Source organism: Gouania willdenowi, chromosome 24 (assembly GCF_900634775.1).
Source record: "Gouania willdenowi chromosome 24, fGouWil2.1, whole genome shotgun sequence".
In the NCBI taxonomy this organism is placed as follows: Eukaryota; Metazoa; Chordata; class Actinopteri; order Blenniiformes; family Gobiesocidae; genus Gouania; species Gouania willdenowi.
Window position 1 is genome coordinate 3200760 of NC_041066.1, and position 24567 is coordinate 3225326.

The 24567-nt window shown below is 38.8% G+C and overlaps 1 protein-coding gene across 2 annotated transcripts in view; it reads right to left on the reverse strand.

Annotated features, from left to right (window-relative positions):
- Positions 1-24567, reverse strand: part of LOC114457968 (gamma-aminobutyric acid receptor subunit rho-2-like) — a 79559-nt gene that overhangs the window by 10675 nt on the left and 44317 nt on the right. For both annotated transcript variants that reach the window (XM_028440164.1, XM_028440163.1), the window contains 3 exons: positions 21182-21405; positions 21015-21097; positions 11561-11701 (listed from right to left, as the gene is read on the reverse strand). In XM_028440164.1, coding sequence (XP_028295965.1) covers positions 11561-11701; positions 21015-21097; positions 21182-21405 — 448 coding nt within the window. The remainder of the gene's footprint in view (positions 1-11560; positions 11702-21014; positions 21098-21181; positions 21406-24567) is intronic.

The following is a 24567-nucleotide window of genomic DNA, read 5'->3' on the forward strand; positions in this document are numbered from 1 at the left end:
ATGCAATGCATAGGACATGGTAACAGGCTATCGAGCTGCGGAAAACAGTGACTCCACAGTAGCGACAAGCAGCATATTTTCAACAACATACCATGTAATAGCTTTGTCAATCTGTCTCTGGCTAACAGTGACAGTTCGCTATTGTTTCGGTGGAGAGGCTTCCCTCACGCCCACCAACGCCATTGTTAGCTTAGAGCTTCACTGATGCATGTATCTTTTGGAGGCAAATTGGTAAAATAATGTGGGTATTTCCACTCTGAGAGGCTTGTCTTGCTCTTGCATTGACTCATCAGGATTTGCGCACATTATAGTGACACGGCCACAATGCTTCTTCATCTTCTTCTTCTTCTGTTTTACCGTGGTTGACACGGCATGCAGCAAAAATATATTTAGTGCCACTGTAAACAGGAAGTATAGTGCAGCTAGCAAAGTAACGGACAAAACGCACCATATTGTAACAATAACTGAGTTTATTTCCTTAGAAAAAATTGTGTTAGAGTACTAGTTACTGTCAAAAGTAAGTAACGCATTACAAGAACTCTGCCTGTGTCCCACAAACGGGATTGGGGTTCCTGCCTGCCACAGCTCCTTTACTCCTATAACACCACACCCCATCAAGCAACTGGGGAATCCCCATACTTTTTAATGTTTGGTCAGGAGCCAAGACTCCCACTTGACTTTTTGCTGGGTAGAGTGGAAGAGCCAGTTGGAGGTGAAGTCAATAGGTTGGTGCAGGAACACCAGACTAGGTTACAAATAGCCTTTGAAGGCACCCGTGAAAGGCTGAGGGCAGCTGCAGAGCATAGAAAACAGTATCACAACCACCAGGTCCGGGATGTCTCGCTGGAAATGGGCCAGTTCTGTGTGACTTTGGAAAAAGGGGGTGCCACAGAATTTAGGATCACTGGAGTTCTGTGGTATACCAAATTTTCAAAGCACCACAACAGGGGGGCTCGGTGTACACCATTGCTCCAGCAGATGGCCATACCAGCTAAAAATGTCCACCGCACGCTGCTAAAAGTCATTTTTGGAGATGGTTCCCCAGGTCCAGCCCCTGGTCCGCTTACTTTTCCGTCTGACCAACCACAGTCAGATATATTATTATATTTGTTCTGAGGAAATCGCCTCCACTTGTAAATTCCTTTCAAACTCCTATCATAACTCAGACACCTGGTTTACAGCCGTTACCATCTGTCACAGGTAAAGCAGTGCCAGGTCCGTTAAGGGACCCTGCTACCAGGACAGAACAGCCAACTGCCCGTTTGGCCGTTCCATCCTCTGTTCCGCCAGATTCAGGTGAGCCAGCTGTGCGACGTACACCTGGTACACCAGGTCAACTGCTGGGCAACTTTCAAATGTCCATCATCTCCCCAAGACCATGGGTGCTGCAAACTCAAGTGTAGTGTCTAACTCAAAACTGTAATAAACATATTAAATGATTTTCACTGATTTTTCAGCTAAGAAAAACGTTTTTTCTGAAAAAACTGACTTTGAAGCATTTTTTTGCTTTAGGGACACCTCAACATTGGTTTCCTTCTATAAAACTACAAAAACAACACAGACCGGGCTTTTGATGGCAAAATTATTATTTTGCTATTTTGTCAAAGTTGAATGGTTTGCTTACTGTATTTTGGCCATCCACAAGTCTCTCCTCCGTCATTCTCCCCACACGCAACTTCCTCCTTCTCTCATCGCTTGCCCCGTTTTTGGATAGTATTCTCTCACAATCGCGACACTCTCAATAGTCCACTTAGTTCCACACATGCTCTGGTTGAGTGTGCTCTGCTGTGAGCTGCTGGGAACTTCAGCATCAACTCCCGTAGCGTCATTTTCTGTCTTGTAAACTGTTTTCCTCTTCCTCTGAGCTCTGCCCATTACTGGTGATCTCTCATCCTAAGGTGTGCTGCTGCCACCTACATGGCACCAGTTGGTCACTGCATCATTGCACATTGTTAGATATTCACAGGGGACCTTTGTCTCCCAGCAACCCCAGCCAAAAGACACAATTTCCATCTTTAGATGTGAATAGCACTCCACTAAGCCAAATAACGTCTATAGACAAGTTAATTAACGGGCTTGAGTGCCTTAAATGATCCATTTATTATTTCTCTTGCAAATGAATACTTACCCTAACATTAAACATTTCCTCATCTTGCCACACAGGCATCCCTGAATGGAAAACACATTTTGGGCAAATCTTGTACCTCAGTCACAGTGTTTTTCATGTGCTCTTCTAGGGGCAGCGGGTACAACCTGTGCAGGGATTTAAAAATCCCACATGCATGTGTTAGACCAGTTTGAGAAGCAGTAGTTGATATGATTCAGATTCAGAAAACTTCATTGATCTCATAGAGCAATTAATTGGTAGCAATTCTCAGAGCAGCAGAGCAGTTACATACATTCAACACACACAGTGGGCAGTACAATACATTCACAGTCTATGGAGCAGCATCAGGATACCATATACAATAAAATAAAAAATAAAAGACATCAGAATACAATATCACTTCAAACTACACCATTTGAATTTAACAATTTAATCGCGGAGGGCACAAAAGAATTGGAAAACCGATTTGTTTTTCGTACCGGGGCGTTAAAACAAAAGATAAATTCCGAAAACAGAGAATGTTGGGGCTGAGCCAGGATGCATTTGTTTTTTTTTCAGCACCTGCTCCTCCCATAAAGAATGGAGGTCCCTCATTCTGACCCCAGTGATTTTGGAACATGTTTTAACAATGCTCTGGAGCTTATTTTTGTCCTTCACTGACAAAAACACCAAAACTGTGTCGTCAGAGAACTTAATCAAAAATCTGTTCTCCTCTGAAGATCTATAGCTGTCCGTGTAGAGCAGGGCTATTCAACTGGCGGCGAAAACCGGCCCACTCCTCAAACTCAACCGCCCCGTGGCCCATCTATCCATAGTTAGTGAATAAATTGTTTAATATCCGCTAAAAAACTCTACACACACGGCTTCAGATGCTCAGCAGACAAAACTGAAAACATTTGCTTTAAACTACGAACGAAGCTTGGCAATCTTCTCCTGCACCTGCACGCTGCAGCAGAAGGCAAACATATACTCATAAAATAGAAACAGTTGTGTACCGATGCAGAAACAGTGAAAGAATGCATAAGTGCTGCTGGCGATGAGGTGGTAACAGACAACAAAGTGAAAAAACAGGTAATATCTTCTATTAAGGGAATTCCTCTGTCAGATGCAACAACTGTGAGAAGAGTGGATGTTTTAGCCACAGACGTTTTCAGTTTACTTATTTCTTGCACAGGGGCGGATCTAGAATATGGCAAGAAGGGGGCAGGAATTTTTTAGAGGTGGCAACATATAGCAGACGTACATAAAACATACTGAATTATAGGGCCGGGTATTGTCAGGTACCTCGTGATGCGATATATCGCTATATTTTTTGCCCGCAATAACAATATTATCACGAAAATCAATATATTGCAGGAAAATTAATCCACGATCCATCAAGATAACTGTGACTGAAGAAATTCAGAATATATCTACTGCACTGAATCCATTTCAGAGGAATTACAATACATTGTCAATCAATTTCACATGACTGACAGCTAAGTGTATACAGCACAGTATATAAGAAGTCTGAATGCAGTTTAATGGCATGGTTAAAATGAGCCTGTGCAATAGTGCAACAGTGGGTCTTCTTAACACACACTGACCACAACTAGTCCAAAATATTGCTTCACCAAAATATTGTTAATGTTTGTGCAAATTAACTTTAAATCATTAAAAACCAAATTAATGCAGAAAATACTAATTTCAGTGCTAGTATTATCAACTTCTCTGTAAACATGGACACATTTCAGTGCTGCTGTACAAGCACAGTGGAGTTTAATAGGGTTTTATTTACTGGTGATTAGTTCCTACTGCATATTTACACGTTTATATAATTAATGTTATTATTCAGCATAGTTCCTGTTATGAACATATGTGTAGGCTACATCTGAATGAGGTAACTTTTTAAAAATTAATAATACAAATAATAAACAACTGGTTTTTATGTATTTCTTAGCAATAGGAACTAGTTGCCGGTAACTAAAGCCCAATAAAACTCTGGAGAACCATAACCAGGAATAAATAGTAGCTCCCTAGTAAAGATAGTATCTCTAACAACTGGTACAAACTTTCTGATATTACAGTCTGTGCATGCTGTATGGGGCAGAATTGAGTCAGTCTCCAGTATGTCTCCAAAATGTTTCCGGGTTTTAGCATCTCCCTACAAAAAGCAAACTGGTGCTGTTACTGTTATTTAAACCGGAAGCTGGTCATGTTTTTCAGTAGTTTTTTTTTTTGATTATTTCTTGCATAGAAAGCGAGCAGGTTTTTTTAGTGACTGTGCCCTTCTTAAAAAAAATTAAAGCTGAAACTAGTTATGTTATTTTTTAAATGGCTTGCACAAAAAGCCAACAGGTGTATGCCTTTGTGACAAGGCTTTTTTTAAAGTTAAACCTGAAGCTAGTTATGTTGTTGTTGTTTCAATTCCTTGCACAAAAAGCCAGAAGGTGCTGTTACTGTTAAGTAATGAAACCAGGGATTGGTCATGTTTTTCAGTTTATTTATTTCTTGCACTTTTTATCCAGCAGGTGCTGTGATTATTATTTAATTAAACTTGAAGCTGCTTGTTTTTTTATTACTTGTACAAAAATCCAACTGGTGCTGTTTATAGAATGTAAAGAGTTCAATAAAAATATTGAAAAAATGATGGTGCTTTGTGTCAGTTCACTACGAGAGCAACTGTACCAGGAATGCCCGGCCACAAACCATAGCCTTATATATATGGCCCACAGCAAAGTGTAGTTGAATAGCCCTGGTGTAGAGGATAAAAAGGAGAGGCGACAAAACACATCCCTGAGGTGATCTAGTGTTCGAGGTGGATGAAAGAGCCTTTTTTCCATTTACAAAAACATGCTACACCAGATCCGTAAGAAAATTTTAAATCAATAAAAGAAGTTGATCCGGGAGGTTAAAGTCAGAAGCCAGTCTTTGTATAAGGATGTGGGGCTGCATTTTATTAAAAGCATATGAAAAGTCTTCAAATATAAGTCTCACATGGGCCCCTGCGTTTTCAAATGCTTGTATGTGACGTTTAAAGAAAAAAATTGCATCCTTCACACCTTTCTTTGGTTGGTATGCAAATTGCAATGGACCCAGTTTTCCTTTAGTTAAAAACAGAATGTGGGTTTTTAAAATCTGTTCAAAACATTTCACAACAAGCGAGTTCAATGCCACTGGTCTAAATTTGCGCAGTTCCTTTGAGCTTTTTGCTTTGGGATGAGATTTAACTGTAGAAGTCTTGCACAGGGTCGGAATCTAACAGAGATCAACACATTTTTGAAACAATGTACAAAGCACAGCGCTGACCTGGGTGGCACAGTGGTGTAAGGTGCACCCGCAAATGGCATCCGGGCCCTTGGTTCTTTCCCATCCTTATTTTCTTAAATAAAGCCTCTGCCTGGTTTTGTAAAATCAACGTCACCCTGAGGAACTTAAACTGTGTTCCTCACTCCTCACTCCCTAAAAACACATAGGATCTGACTGCTTCTATTGACTTACACACGGTCTTGTTTATGTTCACTAGTAAACATGAATCAAGTAACCAGTCTTGAATCTTCGTCAACACAGATGTCAGGACTAATGCAGCCTCTTTGGGGGTTTTACCGTTAGATCCAATAACCACATCATCTGCATACATCTGTGAATGTAGAGTTTGTCACACATCTGGCAGATCATTTATTTACAGTGAAAATAGTAGTGGCTTTAATGTACACTGAAAAAATGACCTAATGGGGGCTGTGGAGTTTTTATGAATGCTACATTCATTTTACATTTGACAACATTGTTTTATGTTTGAGAAGTAAACATAATTTGGCCATTTGACGTTTACACATTTTTGGAGGATGTTCTATCTTTAAATACATTTCATGTCATTGTGACATAAAACAGTTATGCGTTCTCTCATAAGCCATGTCCCCTGACTGTCGAAGCTCAACTCTACAGCCCAGTTTTCCGCCATTTTGCCTCCACCCCCATTGAGAGGACAACCGTAAGGCTACTTTGAATGGGTAAGTGTTTTTCAAATGTTATAAACATTAATGGGAATCAGATAATCCTTGTGGTTGTTTCTGTCTGATTTCTATTTTATATTTTTGTCAACTTGACTTTACTCCTCTGCTACAATAGCTAGCATGCTAAACTGCTACTCAAAGCTGTGAAATCTACAGTATTTTCCTTGTTTCTATGTAGCTTATGTGCGGATGTTAACCTTATATTTCGCAAAATATGTCCTTTGGCCTGCACCAATGGCCTGCACCGTTGTTACATGACTTGCTAAAATTGCTCAGAATGTAATTCACCCTCTTTGCAAGTCTCATCACTGTGGAGAAACACTTTGTTAAGTGCTTGCGTTCTGATTATCTTTGTTGGTTCTTAACCAGAAGTCGGTTCAACTTGTGTGCCGTCTTTGGAGTACAAGCGGTGATGCAATTAGTGGCCACAGCATTTAAATGGTAGTGATTTAACAGTTAATTAACACAAAAAAAACATTTAACACAGCAGGTTTTTCTTTATCTTCACTGTTTGTTAATTAAGCCATTTTTAAATGGTTTTAGATATTATGATATTATATTCATAAACACATTAAGTTAGTATCATTCTTGGGCATATAGTTATCTTGTGCAGTCTCTAAAGTCTTACAAGCTAGTGAGAATAAAGACAATTTGTAAAAATGTATTTTTAATTAATTTTCTTTTTCTGTACAGGTGTTAAGTAATTCTGTAGTGGTGATTACTGCTTTGTTTGTTTTAAGCACTGATCCAAAGGCTCTGTAGTAAATGGTGAGCAGTGGTGTGCACAGACATTTTTATGGAATCAGAACAGGATCATAATGAATGAACTCTTGCAGGGTTTTTCATGAATGCACATGCTTTGTTTTGCAGTTGTATTTCTGAGTCACAAATGAACACGATCTGAATCCGAAATACAAATGCAAAACAAATACATATTTGTGAACCAATATTCCTTCCTCTTCCTCCTTTCTGCTGGTGGATGCTTCTATCCAGGAGAGCAGAGAACTGCTCCCCTGGGCTGCCTGCTGTAGCTCTTTTTCTTTTACCTTTCTCATCCTCTCCTTTCTATGAATTATACTGCACTTGGTAAATTGGTAAATAAAAAGAGACCAACAATATGAATTAGACTGTTATATTTCAACAAGGCACAGGGGTACTTTTTCTGCAGGCAATTGGGAATTGCCTGTTTGTCATTTAGCAAATAAATTACTGCAAGTGTTAATTGTGTAGCCTAATGTAAACCCACACAACAGCCTACTAAATATTCATCTTAAATAGTATACTAATAGATTCACATGCTGTAGGATACTAATGACAAACTCTACCGGTGATCGTTATCACGTCATATCTATTATTGATTTTGGGTAGCGTCTACCTTATTGAGCAGGTGAGCAGTCGGCTAATTTATGCCCAGCTGTGTGGCGTTGAGACAGGCTACTTCACAACAGAGACAAATAAATACATTCATGTATGTTACCTGGCTGGTGGGAAGGGGAGGAGGAGTGTTTCGGGCTGCAGCTGTGCACTGTCTGCTGCTACAAAGCGCCTCCGTTTGTGTCCGCTCTGCGCGTTCACGTTGACAGAGGTGTGGGGTGGAGGTGGAGGGAATATTAATTATTATTACACGCTTTTAATCAACAAGCACTTACAGATGATCATGTAAGTAAGGGCCACAAAAAAAACTTTCAAAGGGGCCCTTGCTTGGTCCAGAGGGCAAAGGACATGTGCTTTAGCACCACCTAGTGTCTACCTGTGCACGCCACTGATGGTGAGTATTGCTCTTGTAACAGGATGGATTTCTGGTTTAGTTCAAGTGCTCTCACTCCAAGCTGGCACCTTAATTGGTGGGCGTTGCAATAAGCAGAAAGATGTGTATATGTGCACCGGTAGTGAGCCGACACAGAGATCACTTCCTCCTACGTCAAGCCTTCCGTGGTTGTGTGAAGTCTCCGGTTCATACCAGCTATCGGCACATTCCTCTCTTTTAACCTCAGGAAGGAGGGTGCAGCGTTTGACCGCAATGCCCAGCACTAACATGTTGCTTAGCTGTCTGTTTATTAACAGTGTCGCCTGGGACGGCTGTACTGTGCCGTTCTCTTTCCCGGTCCTCCCAGCGCTTTCTTCACGTCTTTCGAGGGATGTGTTGTGGCTCACGAGTGGTCAGGTGTTATGTGTTTTTGTGTTCTGTCTTGTCTCTGTGTGACTGTGGGGTAAGTACCCGATTTATTAATGTAGTTCTTTATTAATTTGATTGAGTTACTTTGATATCGTTTTGTTTATTTTCCTTCTGTTTTGCACAACAGAGGCCAATAAAAAAAAGTTTTTAAAAATGTGAAATGTCATGATTAAATAAAAACAAAGCTAAACCATTGGAATCCTGTTTCTTGCCCTTGGTGTGGTCGAACCTGTGTTTTGTTGGTCAGATGGGTGTTTTGTTCCTTTACAAAGACGTGTTTGGAGAAAGAATACATCCTCATCTTGCCACACTTTGACACATTAAAACTAAACTTTAGAGACTGTAAGAATTGCTGTGTAGGACAATGTTGCTCTTAATTTAATAAATCTCTCTTTCTCTCCAGTGAATGTGGAAGTATAAGGGGTGTTCAGCAGTTCTTGCAAGTAAGTCAGTATTACTTAACTATTACAAACTTAAACATATACATTTTGGACTAAACTCTTCCTATCCTTGTACATATTTGAAATGTCCATGCGCACATTTAAGACATGGAATGGTTTAACTTTACATTAAAGTAGAGTACATTCAACACAAGCTAGTCATAATAAAAAAGTTGTACATTTTCAGCTGTCATCTATGAGCATGCAAACATTTAGCCAATGAAAGAGAGTACTTTGTTCATATCAATACTTATCTGAGGAGAAATTAAAATGTCTGTTGCATGTTTGTCGGCTGTAATTTTCAAAGTAGTATTTATGGTTCCTTTAAGTTTCATCAGAGTTGCCGCACACTCTAACCGACTTCATACCAGATGTTGTGTAAACAATTACATTAGGATCACCATAGTTAGTTGATTCATTTTCCCCAACCATTCTCAAAGCAATCCTGGATCAGTTGTTTGAACTTGTTAATGAGGTACAACACAATGTGGCCTTATATCCAACTTCAGACTGCAGTTTATGGATGTGCTTTTTAGAAATTATTCATGAGTCTCACTTTGGTGGATGGAATACAGAATAGAGAGACTATCAAAGTAATACCTGCAGACACCTCAACTCCTCAGTTTCTGACCTCAGCCATTGCTCAAGCCCATGAAGTGCATGAAGAATCCTCACCCCTCTCTAGTGGAGCTGTTGACAGACTTACTCTCTTCACCAGAGTCTGAATCATTTAGCTCAAGGTCATTTTGGCCCAGCATCTTCAATATCTAAAACTTCAGCGGTACATTGCTTACTCCAGATCATAAACAGAAGTCAAACATTCTTGAGGGACTAGTGCAAGAGATGTCAGGTATACAGTTTATGTAAATGATAATCAGTTTAACACAGTTGAATAGGCCCTCGTCACTAAGCGTCCTTGCCTGACAGAGAAAGGCTCACTCACTGCATATGCTGGATGGAAAGCAAGCTTGAAGAACAAACTGGCAATACACCGCACTCACTTGAGAAGGCTGGGGTGTCCAGAGGTGATGGTGAACTCTCACAAACACAAGCCAGAGGGAAAATTAAGAGCTGCTTTTGGCATCAAAAAACCCAAGCGGTCTGAAGTAAACTACTGCCCACCCTATCCTACTAGGGACTTTGAAATGTTAAGAGTGAACTTCTTTCTGATGTTAAGAAGAGGAACATCAGAGATCTGGTTAGAATGAAAATGGAAAATACATTTGCATATAGAAGATATGAAGTGGTTCAAGAGACACCTATGATACAATACCTCAGAACAAAGTGGCCAGCACTGTTTGAATTGACTGAGGTATGTGGTCTAAAGCAGCGATTATCAACTGGTGGGTCGAGACCCAAAAGTGGCCTGTACTGGGTGGGTCGTGGACAGCCGGTCAAAAATAAATAAATACTTAACATCTCTCATATTTGACTTGTCTTTTATTTTGAAAGAAATTTTTATTTTGACAGGCATGCTGTGAAATGCATGTTGCACAGGAAAATATATAGATTTATGTTTAAAAAATATTATATATGTGTTTTTTCAACAGCTATCTTTAAAAAACTACATTTGGTTGGTTGAATTCAAAAAACAAAAAAGTGGGTCGTGATTTAATGACTGTGGCAAAATGTGGGTCCCAGGGTGAGACCAGTTGTCTTTTTCACATTTTGTTGTTTGCATTCAAGTTCAGTTTGGTCATGTTTTCCACACTTTTTGGGCTTGGCATGCTAAAAAATATATTGAACTTTTGACTGAAAGATGAGTCTTGATTGTTACTGTTGAGTGGGGTAAAATATGCAAAACAAATAAACACAAGTGAAGATGCATAGCTGAAACGCACCCCTATTTGGCTACTGGGGGAAAAAAAAGAACCAATCAGGAGACAGCATTTCCCTCTGATGACCATGTAACTAAGTAACTTAACTATCAGCCATTACTGTGTGATGAAGTGGGTAGGAAAATTAATGGGAAAAATTAAAATGAAAAGGTGGAATATCTTAAAAAGTTCTACAATACATATCGTAATGTCCAGAAATTATCAGCAGGTTTTGATACTTTACATGTCCAAATCATTTGAAAAATGTGGGACGAGTTCGGGTAAGACAGAAGAATAATAATAGTTCATCAATAACAATACTGAAGAATGGGATGCATATATGCTATGAATCCTCACTAATTATAAGCTCTGAAAAGTTATGACTTTTTTTTCAGTGTAGAACTAGATCCCTGTGGGAGTTTGCTCAACCAGTCCACATGTGCTTTGTGGACTTGCAGAAGGCATTTGTTTGTGTCCTTCGGGGAGTCCTGTGGAGGGTTTTCTGGGAGTACAGGATATCAGATCCCCTGATACGGCCCATGTTGAATGTCGCTTTGGATAAAAGTGTCTGCTAAATTAAATTGTAATGGTAATTTCTAATCAGTTTCTTTTTTAAATTAGTGTCCCAACGGTTGCCATTGTTTGTTTCCTAATTATCTTACATGAGGAGTGGACTTTTTATTGTTAGCGGTCTTCCTGTATAATTATCATATTCCTCATCATAACACTATAATTGCCATCATCACATTATGGATTCAGGGAATCAGGCTGCATGAAAAAAAGGAACAAGTCATCAGTTTCCAGTGTGTTCTTCCATTAAATCTGCAACACACTGAGCATTTAGGAAATTCATTTGGTAATCTTGGTTCATTAAATATTTATCTATGATGACATTTGAGACAACAGTTCCTTAAATCACCTCTAGGATTACATGTAAAGCTTCTTTTCTTTTCATGGATGTTTAGTTCTTTAACTTTGTGAGTCACTTAAAGTCCTTTACATACAAAGTGATCAGAGTGAGCACTGACCTGTGCTGCTGTAGAAGGCCAGTCTGGAGGTGGTGTGGAACTTCTGAATGAGGAACTGGGACAGGGAAATCCTATCGTCGGTGCTCAAAGACTCGTCACCGCTTTTCCAGTACAGCATTAGATCCTCATCTGTGTATGCATCTAAAGGGACGGAGAGCACAGACGTGTCAGTTACAGCAGATATCCTCATCCTCAGGTAGAGCCCCTACAGAAAGCTGAAACAGCAACTTCAGGTTTGTTCCAAAGACAATCATTTTTTATTTTTTCATTATAAGATTTCCTGCTGTAGTTTTGTGTCGTTTGTGTAAATCTGCATTTCATTTTGTTGTTTTTAATGTTGATGATTGTCTCTTATTTTCATACTCTTAAATGTGAGCCTTAGATGTGAATTTGCTTTTGCATATGTGTGGGAAACACTGTGTGTGTTATCAGTTCTAAACTGTTTCTATGGCAGCGTGATGGATAACCATCAGTCTCCAGCTTTGCTTTTCATTCACAAGCCTTGCAGCAGCGTGAAGGGGAAAAGTAGGTCACGTGAGATTTGTTGGTTTTTGGGCTTGGAATTTTGTCTAAATGTGGTGAAGCAGTTTTTATGGCTTCTTTTCCTGTTATACAGAGAAGTCACCTGCTGCGATCAAACCTAACTTGTAGTTTTTGGGATTTTTTTAAAAATCCAGCATTCTTTGTTCTGCTTTCTGAACGTAGGTTCGGTTTCCCTTTTAAGAAGTCTTTTGCTAGTTTATGTGAGGGCAAGCTTGTGTTGCTGTTGAAAGCATATGATGCCTTAACAAGTTAAATGAGGACTGATATAAACCTGATAGAAATAACTTAAACTAGGAGTAAAAATCTGGTCATACTGTCACATGAGGACACTGTATTAGGTTAAGAGCAGAAGGCTCTGTGTTGAGGAGCTTTGAGCAACGTCTGTGTATTTTTAGAATTGACCAATAGGAGTTCATTACAAAATCAAAGGCTTCACCCTGGAAGAAAAGACAAGCATGCTACGACCTGTAAAATATTAATCAGGACTTATAAAAACACACACTGATAAGATCTGAGGAGAGGAACAAGCTCACAGATCAGATGAACAGTCTACCATACAGGAGAGCAACCAATTTAATGATCTTCTAGGTAAATCTCACAAAAGTCAATACTACTATGCTATGCCATATCTAAGCTAACACTTGTTGATGTGTGAAGGTCAACAGTGGAAACCCAAAGTAACATTTTAAGCCCAATAACTCAATTTTAAGTGAACTTGCAAAGCAAATAAATCAAAAATTAAAAGATTAGACAAAAAACTAGCCATGAATAGTGTCTTCATAAATTACAACATTTGAACACAAAACACAATGTGTAGATAGACTTCCATCAATCAATCAATCAATCAATCAATCAATTTTTATTTACAAGAAAGCACCTTTCATACAACAAGTGTAAACTCAAAGCGCTTTTACATATTTAAAAATACACCCACCCAGCACAAATCCCATCCACCGCCCACAGACACACAGGTTAAAATAAGGACAATGGCACATGGCTGGGACAAGAGGATCTAGGTAAGGAGACATCACAAAGAGCCGTCTGCACCAGAAGCAGGACACAGACCGTGGGCACAGGGTGCCGAGACAGAGCCCCCAGTCCAGCAAAACAGCAGAAGCTATTCACTAACACTGAAAGCCACGGTACAGCACTACTGCAACCATGGCCCATCATAGCCCCCAGTGCAGAGGGCTCCCTCCGAGGAAACACTGGGATAGTAGTCTTAAACAACATGAGGAGTAACAATTCTAAAACAATGAAACAACATGAAACATAACAATTGTTAAACTAGAAAACATAACCTAAAACTGTAAGAACAACATAAAAGACAACATAAAACTACACAGAAGACAATCCTTAAACTACTAAAACTATAAAACCACAAAAGATAACAATAAAAACATGAAAGATAACCATCCTAAAATGAATAAATAATTAGTTCAAAGCTAATTTGAAAAGGTGGCTCTTGAGCCTGTTCTTAAAAACATGAACGTCCTCTGCAGCCCTGAGGTGCTCCGGCAGACTGGGGCCTTAAAACGGGAACGGCGCCTCACCGTGTGTGTGTCCTGACTTTGGGGATTATTAAAAGGCCAGCGCCAGAGGACCTCAAGGTTCAAGTAGGCTCATATGATAAAAGTAGTTCTTAGAGGAAAGAAGGTCCAAGACCAATAGGACACTTAAAAACCAGTAAGAGAACCTTAAAATCTATCCTGAAACACACAGGGAGTTAATGCAGTGATTTTACAATGGGTATAATGTGTTCCTGTCTCCTGGTCTTCGTCAGGACATGTGCTGCTGAGTTTTGTAGTAATTGTAAACTTGAAACATTTCTTTGGGGAAGACCAGAATGCAGAGCATTACAGCAGTCAATCTGACTGGTGATAAAAGCATGCATTAGCGTCTCCGTGTTGGCCTGTGAGAGAATGAGGCGCACTCTGGCTATGTTCTTCAAATGATAAAAACCTAATTTTGTTATATTTTTATGTGAGGGATAAAAGTGAGCTCAGAGTCTAAAATAACACCAAGATTTTTAACTTGTTCAGAGGGAATCAAAGACGCTGTTTGAAGATTAGGAAAAAGTTTCTCTCTCCGGGCCTCAGAACCGAGAACTAAAACTTCAGATTTGTCCTGATTGAGTTGGAGAAAGTTTTCTGCAATCCATGATTTGATATCTAAAATACAGTTAAAAAGAGAATCTGGTGTCATCAGGAGACACGGAGATACACAGCTGTGTATTGTCAGCGTAAGAGTGAAAATTAACTCCGTGTCTCCAGATGACATCACCAAGAGGGAGCATATACAGATTAAATAAAACAGAGCCTAAAATGTATCCCTGAGGCACACCACATGTAATTTTATGGACCTTAGAGGAGAAAATATCCAAACTTATCATAAAAGTCCTGTCCGTAAGGGAGAATAAAAATCATTTGTGAACAACACCAGAGAGGCCCACTCAGTGTTTGAGTCTATTTAAAAGAATGGTGTGATCTACGGTATCAAAAGCGGCATTAAGGTCCAGTAGAACCAACACTGTTTGTCATTTAAAATCTTGAGCAGGGCGGTGCTGTGGTTCACCCTAAAACCAGACTGGTTATTCTAAAATTTTGCTTAACTCACTGAGTGACATTCACGTCTACAGACGTGAATTGGTTTAGTAACGTGGAGTAATGTTTTTCGGCTGGTGTTGCTAGGAGACAGTGTGATAAAGCTCTCCGGTAAATATCTAACTTGTACCATGATGTAGAGACCAACAGGTGGCAGCAACGCACCTTTGGATGAGAGATGACCGGTGATGAACAGAGCTCAGAGGGAGAGGAAAGGAGTTTACGAGACAGAAAATGGCGAGCGGGGGAGAGACTTGGAGGAATGCCAAAAGAAATGCCAGTAAGAAAACCATTCAACTCTGACCCAAATAGCAAAAATAATAAGAATTTTGCCATCAAAAGCCCAGTTTCAGTGTTGTTTTTGTAGTTTTATAGAAGGAAATCAATGTTGAGGTGTCCCTAAAGCAAAAAAAAAAATTGCTTCAAAGACACTAATAGTTTTTTTCAAAAAAAAAGCTGTTTTTCTCAGCTTTTCTCACAAACTGGCGATTTGTGTGAAACTTGCCTCTATCCAACTGCTGATTATGGAAGAACAAAAAAAGCTAGAAACAAAATTATTTTTCCTGATGAAAGTAGAGATTTAAAAATTAGTCAAAATGCTCTAAAACGGCTGGCACTGAGGAGCTAGATATTTTGAAAATGGCAGGCACTGAATGAGTTAAAATGCTACGTTGGATATTGGTTGGTAATTGTTAAAATCATTGAAAACTAAATTGCTCTTCTTCAGAAGGGGCCTCACCACTGCTGCCTTAACGGCTGCAGGAAAGGTTCCCATCTGAAGAGAGCAATTCACAATGTTTAAAAATTCATCCCTAGAGGATCCATAAAATGTTTTAAAAATGATGTTGGCCACCACCATTATAGCTAAGCTTCACACTTGTCACCATACTGGCTGGATTACACAACATAATAAGCACAATTTATTCTACAACCTCACATCTCACCCTCACTGCAAAACAGTCTATTCTTCCCCACCTTTTCTATTTCCTGCCTTGAGTCTCTCCTCCCTGCTCCCTTTCCCCTCCCCCTCCACTTAGGTGTAACACTGCTCTCCCTTTTTATATCCTCCCTATAATAAAAGATTTCTTACCCTTCCTTAGGGAGGGCTGGTGATGATCACAATTAAGCAATAAAATAAATCAATGTATTTTATTGCAATAACAAAATATGCATTGCTGTCTCATAATGATTGCACTTCCTGTGGTGTTGACCTTTGACAGCATGTGCAGACAAGGACAAAAAAAAAAAAAAAAAATGATGTTGGCATTGGATCTAAAAGACATGTGGTGGGTTTTACTTTAGAGAAAACTTTATCAAGCATCTCAGCATCAACCAGGACTAAACTGTTCTGTTTCCTCAGATAAAGATAGATACTCCGGAATGTTAAAAACCATGTTACGATTCAATAAAATGTTACCTCTAATAGTGTCAATCTTTGCTATGAAGTGGATTGCAAACTGCTCACAAAGAGGCTCAGTTAACTGTTAAAATCAGGGTTCAATAAATGATCAATAGTGGAAAATAAAACTTTCGGGTTATTGTTGTGCTTGGTTATTTTGTTGTAAAGTATGAATTTCTTGTATTTCTAACGGCTTTGCTATATGATTTTAACCTTTCATGGAGGGTTTGTTGATTAATTATTGTTTTGTTATTCTTCCACCTTCTTTCTGCCACCCTGCATTTTCGTGTTGGCCTGTTCAGTTCCAGTCTAGATTGTGCTTTACAATTTTTATGAATCTTTTTTGTCACAAGTGGGGCCACAGAATCCAGACAGGACTGAAGTTTAGTGTTAAAATTATCCACAATAAAATCACAAGTAGCTGGTAAAACAGGCGGTGGATATTTGTTCAAAACCTTTGCAGCTGCTTCAGGTGTGATGTAGCGCCTCCTCACTGTTCTCTCTGATGTCTCTCGCTGGGTAACACCGGTAATGTTAAACAACACACAATAGTGGTGAGAGACGTGGAGTCCAGAGTGTGTCCTCTGTTGGGTAAAATCCATGAAACTAAGAAGATGTAAAAAGTCCTTCGCAAAAGTACATTTACATGTAGATTAAAATCCCTGATTAAAAGAATCCTATCAAATTTGTTATAAATAACTGATGAAAACTCAGAAAACTCATCAGTAAACACCGTTTTGGGGGTCTATGAACAGTAACACATAAAATTAGAGGACTGTTAATAATAAAAGCGTGAAATTCAAACGAAGACTAAGAATCAGATAAAGCAGGTTTGGTGGCAAGGTTGATGCTGTGCCACCTCCCCTCTTTCCATCATGTGCGCTAAAACAGACGTTCAAATTTAGTGGCGAAGCCTCAGCAAGAATAATTGGTGCGTCTGTACCGAGCCCAGTTTCAGTTGAAAATGAACAATCAATTTTGTGATCTTAATCAAATCATTTATAATAAAAGATTTGTTTAAAAGAGAACGTACATTAAAATGTGCCATTGTCAATAAAAGGAGTCCAAAGATTATTACAATTAGCAGTGTGTTTTTCTAGTTGTTGGGATTGGATTCAGCTTGTGATTAAAACGGAGATGTGTGCAGTGGAAACCGTCAGGAATAGGGATGGAACCATTTGGTTCAGGTCCAATCAACCTCCTAATTATGTACACCTGTTTAATTGTTCATCAGCACAAACAGCTGATCTCAGGTTGCTTTCGTGGTTGCATTTAAATAACTGCAGTTCCCACAACTATCTCTAGGCTTTACAAACACCCCAGTTTACCACAACGTGGTAAACTGGGGTGTAACTCCATGTCATACCTCAAGCTCAAACCATCTCAAACTGGTTTACTTCACTTGTGTCATTCTTTGTCTGTCTATGTTTGTGTGTTTGTTTTGATAAGCCCATGCTACATCCAAACCAATAAAGCCAAATCTGATCAAATTTATCAAGTAATTTTCAGTATGTTATTGTTAAACCAGGCTAATGATAAGTGTTGTTTCAGTGTTTTATCAATCTGAGGCTTTTACTTAGAGGTAAGATGTAAGGCTTTGCAGTGTGACTGATTGGTTCCTGATTGGCGTCCGAATCCAAATGAAGCCGATCTCTTTTTAAGCCCGAACCTGTCACAGCCCAACACTATTCTAATCCATGCACGCATGTAGAATGATCTGAGGGAAGTTTCTTTAATAACTCAGCTGTAACACATGACTCAGCGACCTGGGGGGTATTTCACCAAAGTGTTCTCAGTAAAGCCAGGCTTATGGTTTAAACCTGGTTCAGCTAAGTCGTCCGTGACCATGCTGGCTTTTTCATCAAATGCTGACAATGTTTAGCTTAAGTGCACATCCTCATAAGACCCACGAGATCGATCACAGATTTAATGATTAGAGTGTAACGGCGCATGCGCTGCAGCTTTTACGACGAATAAACAGCCAATAGAAACCAATGCTGAGACCAACAGGACGTGACGTCATCTGTTACCGGGCAGTGAAAATCAAGGACTGACACAAATTAACACAGCTAAATCCACAGCTTTCTCATTATTAATCTCTGATCAATGAATGGACATATTTATACCATGTGATAAACAGAGGCAATGGATACGCATGTATCCTTGTATAGACATATTATTACTGATGCTTTAAACACATGGAGACTGTAATATCTCGTTAAAAATACAGTACACATTAAACATAAGACAATGATTTTATCGTCATTTGTAGGGATTTAAACACATATTAAAACATTTACCATGATATTCTGTTTAATTTCCTTTTAAAAGCGGTATTTAAAAAAAAAAAAAAAAGTATAACAGAAGTCTTTGACTGCTTTTGCTTTTGTAGATCTTTATTGAGTGTTTTAAAGCATCACTAAATGAGTTCTTTAATAGTGACAACGTGGTTTCATGAGAGTGCGTCTGCAGCTTAAGCCAAGCCTGCTGCTTAAACCTGGTCAGGGGCAGGTTTGACCCAAGGACTGTGTTACTATGGTAACCAAGTTGTTTTCTCATTGATGAAACCGCCGTTCCAGTTAGAACCCGGCTTAATGGAGCCGGACTCTCAGGTTAAACCTGTACTTAACCCTGAGCTGGGTTTGATGAAATACCCCCCTGCTCTGTACATATGTGACAGCACACAGATTTTTTAACATCATTTATTCATGTGCTAGAGGAAAGCCTTTGAATCACCTCCTCAGCATCCATTTGTACGTCTTAATCACGCTAATCAAAACATATCAACTGACCATTTATTTATCACGCAGTGTCTGAACCCTACGTGGCCCGGAGGGGTTCGGCAAAGATTTACAGCTACCATACAGATAGTGTGTCTCCTTGTGAGAGTGGAGAGGCGTGGGGCTACAGACACCAGAAAGTGCACTGGCTGCACAACAATCAGGAAGGAGGGAGAACCTGGAGTAACTAATTTAGTTATTCGGTGACTGTGTGGTGGAGGTGAGGGAAATGAGTGAAAGAAAACAGTACAGTTTGAACACATTTTAATTTAATGTACATCTGTATTCACCTGTGACATTAGCTGGACGTTCTTTAATTTAATTTAATTTAATCTAATCTATTATTATAGAACTCTGATGTTAAAGAGTAACTAAACCCTTGCTTTTTGCTGACCTGCCACTAGGAGGGAAATTCATAAAATGCCTTGATTGTGGAAGTTACTCCTGTAGCAGTAAGACACGCCCAATCAGGCTGCCGGTCAACTCTGCACAGTGAGTTCACAGCTGAAATGGGTCACTACTATCACATGTAACCACAATCATGACGTGAAGCTCGTACAAAGCCTTACAGACACCACTCAGGGGCAAACAGCTCTACTATCCCACTTCGTCACGCGCATAGCGATTAGACGTATACGCACATCTGCGTACACACAGAGACAGATGGGGATACACACATGATGTGTCTATACACACACACATAGCTTGATGAACACTCCGATTAGTGCAGAATCTACTCTTTATAGAAGCACAGAGTCAAAAACATCACCGCATGCAGTGGGTTGCTCCACACGGAGCAGTGGAATTCCGCATTGAGGCTGTGAATAAGTGCTCTCTGAGGTCTGTAATTGGAGGAAACCCTTCTCCCTCCTCTCAGCTTTTATAGGAGGGGTGGGCCAACAGTGAAAGTTGGTGAGGGCAGTGACTCTCACATTTTACACCTAAATACACAAAATTAAAATACTTTTACTAAAATGTGAAGAGTGCGATGAGGATTAATAAACAGCACTACTTAGTACCCAAATACATATGTGAATTTGTGGTCTAGTTACTCTTTAAGTATGCACTTTTTCAATAGTAAATTATTTAACAATGGTTACAGATATTAGACTGTTCAGTGTTTAAAATAGAAGGTATAGTAAATGCGTTGTAAATGTGTAGTAAACTTTCTTTAAATTTGGTTTTCAGATATTTTTCAGTATTTTCATTAAAAAAAGCTTCATATTCTGCACATCTTTAAAGAACAGATATGTGCTGTTTTTGTTCATTTTCAGTTTATATTAAAATGAAATGTCATGTTACCCATGTACCCCTCTGATCTGTTCATCCTGTGAGGAGTTCCCCTGAGCACCAGACCAAATAAGTTATGTGCACCCCTGTAAACATGTTGAATGCAAACGAGGAATTCATTCACCCAATTAGTTGATTTCCTAAAAAATGTGTCTGGTATACATTTTTAGTTCATCCAAACTCAACTCGATGTACTTATTGCGCAGAACCTTTCACAGCCCACATGCAATATCTTTGAAGCCCACTAGGAAGTACCTTGTACATGAGGACTCTCAAAGGATCCGTACACATAAAACTGTGCGTCCTCCTCTGGCTCATTGTCAAATTAAGTAACATTAAAAATAGTATTCAAACATCAGTCACATTATTTTGATAATTTTATATACTTGTATGTTTAAATTAAAATTAAAAAAAGACTTATTCAATGGCAAACAGACACTGGTGTGAGGTAGTCAGCCATTGACGCATTGGTAAATAGAATTTACTTACAGTCTGTAGCACTTTGCTCTCACAGTGATCATCACAAACATAACATTTGTGAGTTGATAAATATATGTGAGCCTCCACTATGTTTCTAATTCACTCTTATTCAGTCTGGTTAAAAGAGGTGTTTCCCTGTTATTTTTTACTGTACTTATAGTGATTATTGTTTCTGTAATTTTAGTCTGGAACATGAGTATGAATCAACTAAAACTACAAAAGAGGTCACTTCATCATTATAGCACATTGCTGTACAGCTGACCAATGTAAGGCCATGTTTGAAATACACTTGACAATAAATCTCAGTGCAAAATCTTTTGTCATGTTCGTCAAAAATAAGAGTGAGGGCATGCACTCACAGCTCTCAAGTTCCAGTGTGCACGTCTGTGAGTCCAGAGGGAAACGGCTGAAATCCATGTTGCAAGCAGCAGTAACTGTAACCCTGTGGAGATGAAAGCCCAGAGTTAGCCCTCTTATATCCACACAGGCTGCCCCTGAGGAGCTGTCAACTCTCATTTAGTCCCACCTTAGGCTGTAAAGGACGTGCCCGTCAGGAAAGACCCTCAGCATGATGTTGTCCGTGGTAGTGTCATGGATGAAGGACCTTTTAGAGTGAACGAAGAACACATCAGGCACCCAGATTTTCTTCACCAGACGCCCGTCGAAGGTCATGCTCTTGTTGGTCGCACTGGGGAAGGCTAGCCTCTCGTCCTTCCAATAGTGCCTCAGATAAAGAGTCATGGTGAAGTCCTGAAGACAGAATGAATCAACACAAACACTGTTTGGACTGTCTTTCAGATAGACATCTCATTGAATCCTAATAGTATCGATGCTTGTCTTACTGGAAACTGATTGAAAAAGCCTTTTCTTTGATACATGCTTATTTCAGCACGGAATACTTTCCTTAAAGCTTCAGATACTTTTTTTAAGTTTTTGGTTGAAATTGTCTTCATATCCTGACAGAAATGTTGTGCTCTGACAAAGGAATGAAGAAAATCTGTCAACTGTAGCAGCTGTATATCTGTAATAACTTCGATTAATGGAAAAAAACGAACCGTTTTTTTTTTTAACCAATCACGTCTTCCTTTCTCCCTGCTCGTTCTAGATCCCTCGCACGCACATCACACTGAAAGTGCGTCACCTGACAGAGTTATAACTGAGTTTTTGGTCACGTTTTTTAACATATATAATGGTAAAGTTTATTGTTTACTTACTGCTGAACAAAGTTTCTACACAACACAAGCGATGAGCTGAGCTCCTCTTCTGCAGCAGCTGTGCGCATGTATGTGAGTGAGACGGAGCACAGAGGGGAGGGGGGAGGGGGTAAAGGCGGAGCCTTCGAGGAGGCTACATTCAAAATCATGCTAGCTTTTGAAAATTGCCTTCCCTACCTTTAAGAATGTATGCTTCAGAACCTTGGTAACACTTTACAATAAAGGTCCCTTAATTAATGGTAATTAATACATTATTAAGCATTAATTAACAGTTTAATAATAAGTTATTAATCATTATAATGTATTATCTAATTTCAATGAACAAATTAGATAATGCATTAATAAGCACTTAATTGATCTTTACTGCACAGAGTTAATTAAAACATTATTACGCATTAATACAAGCAGCGTAATTATTCTTATGTATGTATACTTAATGTGCATTCATTAATATATTAGTCAGATGTAATAACGTCTCTAGTAATCATTTATTTATGGTGTTGATTAAGTAAGGTGTTACCTAACATTAGCAACCTGACAAAAACCCAAAAGCCAAAAAGCAATTACTAATGGTTGACTATGGTTAAATAATGCTTATGAGGCACTATTCATTTATAAAGGAATACGGATCCATGAAGCTTGAGAATAGGCTGCGTTCCAGACAACTCGGAACTCTGGGTTTTTTGAAGCTAAATTTTCTTTGAAAACATGTCAGCAGTAAAACAAATTGATTAAAAAACATTATTATTGCCAAAAAAACATTAAAGGAATAATATACAAGAGTCAATAGGTTTACAGCTTAATTACTGTTAATGTGGAACGTATTCATGTTATGTCTTTTGATTTTAAATTAGCTGTTTTGTGAGTTTAAAATGCATTTACTTTACTTTTTATTATTTTATTCTGTTTTTTATTTTATGTCCTGTGAAATGCTTTATTGACTTACATGTCTTTTTGATTAAATGTGATACATGAAATGTTGCCTGGCTTTGTTGGGCCAATAAAAAATAGCTATTTTGAATTATCATATTTTAAATCACACAAACATTGTTGCCTTTATTGTAAATACTATCCTAGTAAGCCATGTTTTTGAGATATTTCAATGTGCTGCATCAGAAACACTTTGAAGTCAGAGATCAGAGTTTTCAACTCAGAAATGCAGAGTTCCAAATGGTCTGGAACACAGCATTAGAGTCTCCCCTCTAGTGTCCCTGAAAACATTTGAAAATACCTGGCAACCATTGTTTGATCACATCTCTTGTATTTTATATTGAGGATGTGTGATGTTCATAAACATGTCCTGAAAACCTCCAGAGACTTTGGCTTAGTAATGTTAACTCCCTGGCTTTGTACTTTTTGATGTTATCCTTTGAAGAAAATTCTTTATCTCAAGTCTTTATTTGTTACCTTTTGAGTATTTTCCCCTTTATCTGTTATGATTGTTTGATGTGTACTTGGGTCATCCTCTGTCATAATACAAAAATAAATAAATAATAAAATAAAACAAAAACTGCTGCTGGTGCTGAAACATCTTCAGGATAAAAGTGAAAACAGTACCATTAGAATAGTTTGCCCTTGTTTTTACACTCAGTCTATGTGTTGGTTTGCATTAGAAAAGTGCAGCTTTGCTTTTTTACAAATCATCATCCAATCCTTTTCTCCTCATAGAATTACATCCAGCTAAATGAGTTTAGTGTAACGACTGCAGCACATTGTTCTCTGGGCACCTGGCATTAAAGTCAGCTTGATGTTGTAGAAGATGAGTTTAGGAGCAAATTAGAAAGCCATAAATGTAATGCATTCAGAGATGACTGTATGTAGTCTTACAGCTGTGTCAGTGAAGGTTTATTATTTAGAATGTCCAGGAGAAAATGTCTAAGGATGTAATGATTGTGTGTAAGATGCTTGGGTATGGTACACACTCTTAACAGCAGCCTCTCACATATAAAGTTTAAGATTCAATAAAAGCTTTGACCTTTTTGAGCACAGCTTGTAAGTCTGGAGTATCATACCCACACGCATGGACATGCAGCGTTGCGTCATGCACTTCATTGACTGCAGTTCCGATTTTTTGTTTGTCCGTTCACATTACTATTTAAAATGTAACCTGTGTCAGACTCCAGTGTGAATGGTTTGTAACTTCCAATCTGTCCCGTTTGTCTCAAAGTTTTTGTGCAGCGGAGTCGGACAATGAATGAGCAGGTGCAGAGGAGGATGAGGAAAAAGAAAAAGATACAAATATCGTGTGTTGCTTCTTGGTGGTTAAATACAGACCATTTATGATGTGAACCTTATTCAAGCTTTGACCAGAACCCGACAGAGCAAAACTGAAACCTACAGGTCCGACAGACATTAGATATTTATATCTGTGCTGTTTATGATATATTTACGCTTGTTTTAGTGGTTTAAGTCAGCTTTTATTAATAAAAAACTGCTAATGTCAACATCAGATCAGCGCAGTGCTCGCCGCAGCGCCAAAGACAGCAGTGGATCTATTTACATAATCCGTGTATCAAACATAAGGATAATCAATGTTCTTGTGCAGAAAAAGGATTGATTCAATAGTGGATGCTTGTGCTTCAAGCCTGTCTTAATTAATTCCCTCTCTGCTCCAATCAGAACACACTTTTTTTTCTTTCTCTTTTTTTTGGCAGTGCAACACTCACTCACACAGCTGTTGCTGAACATAGGATCATGT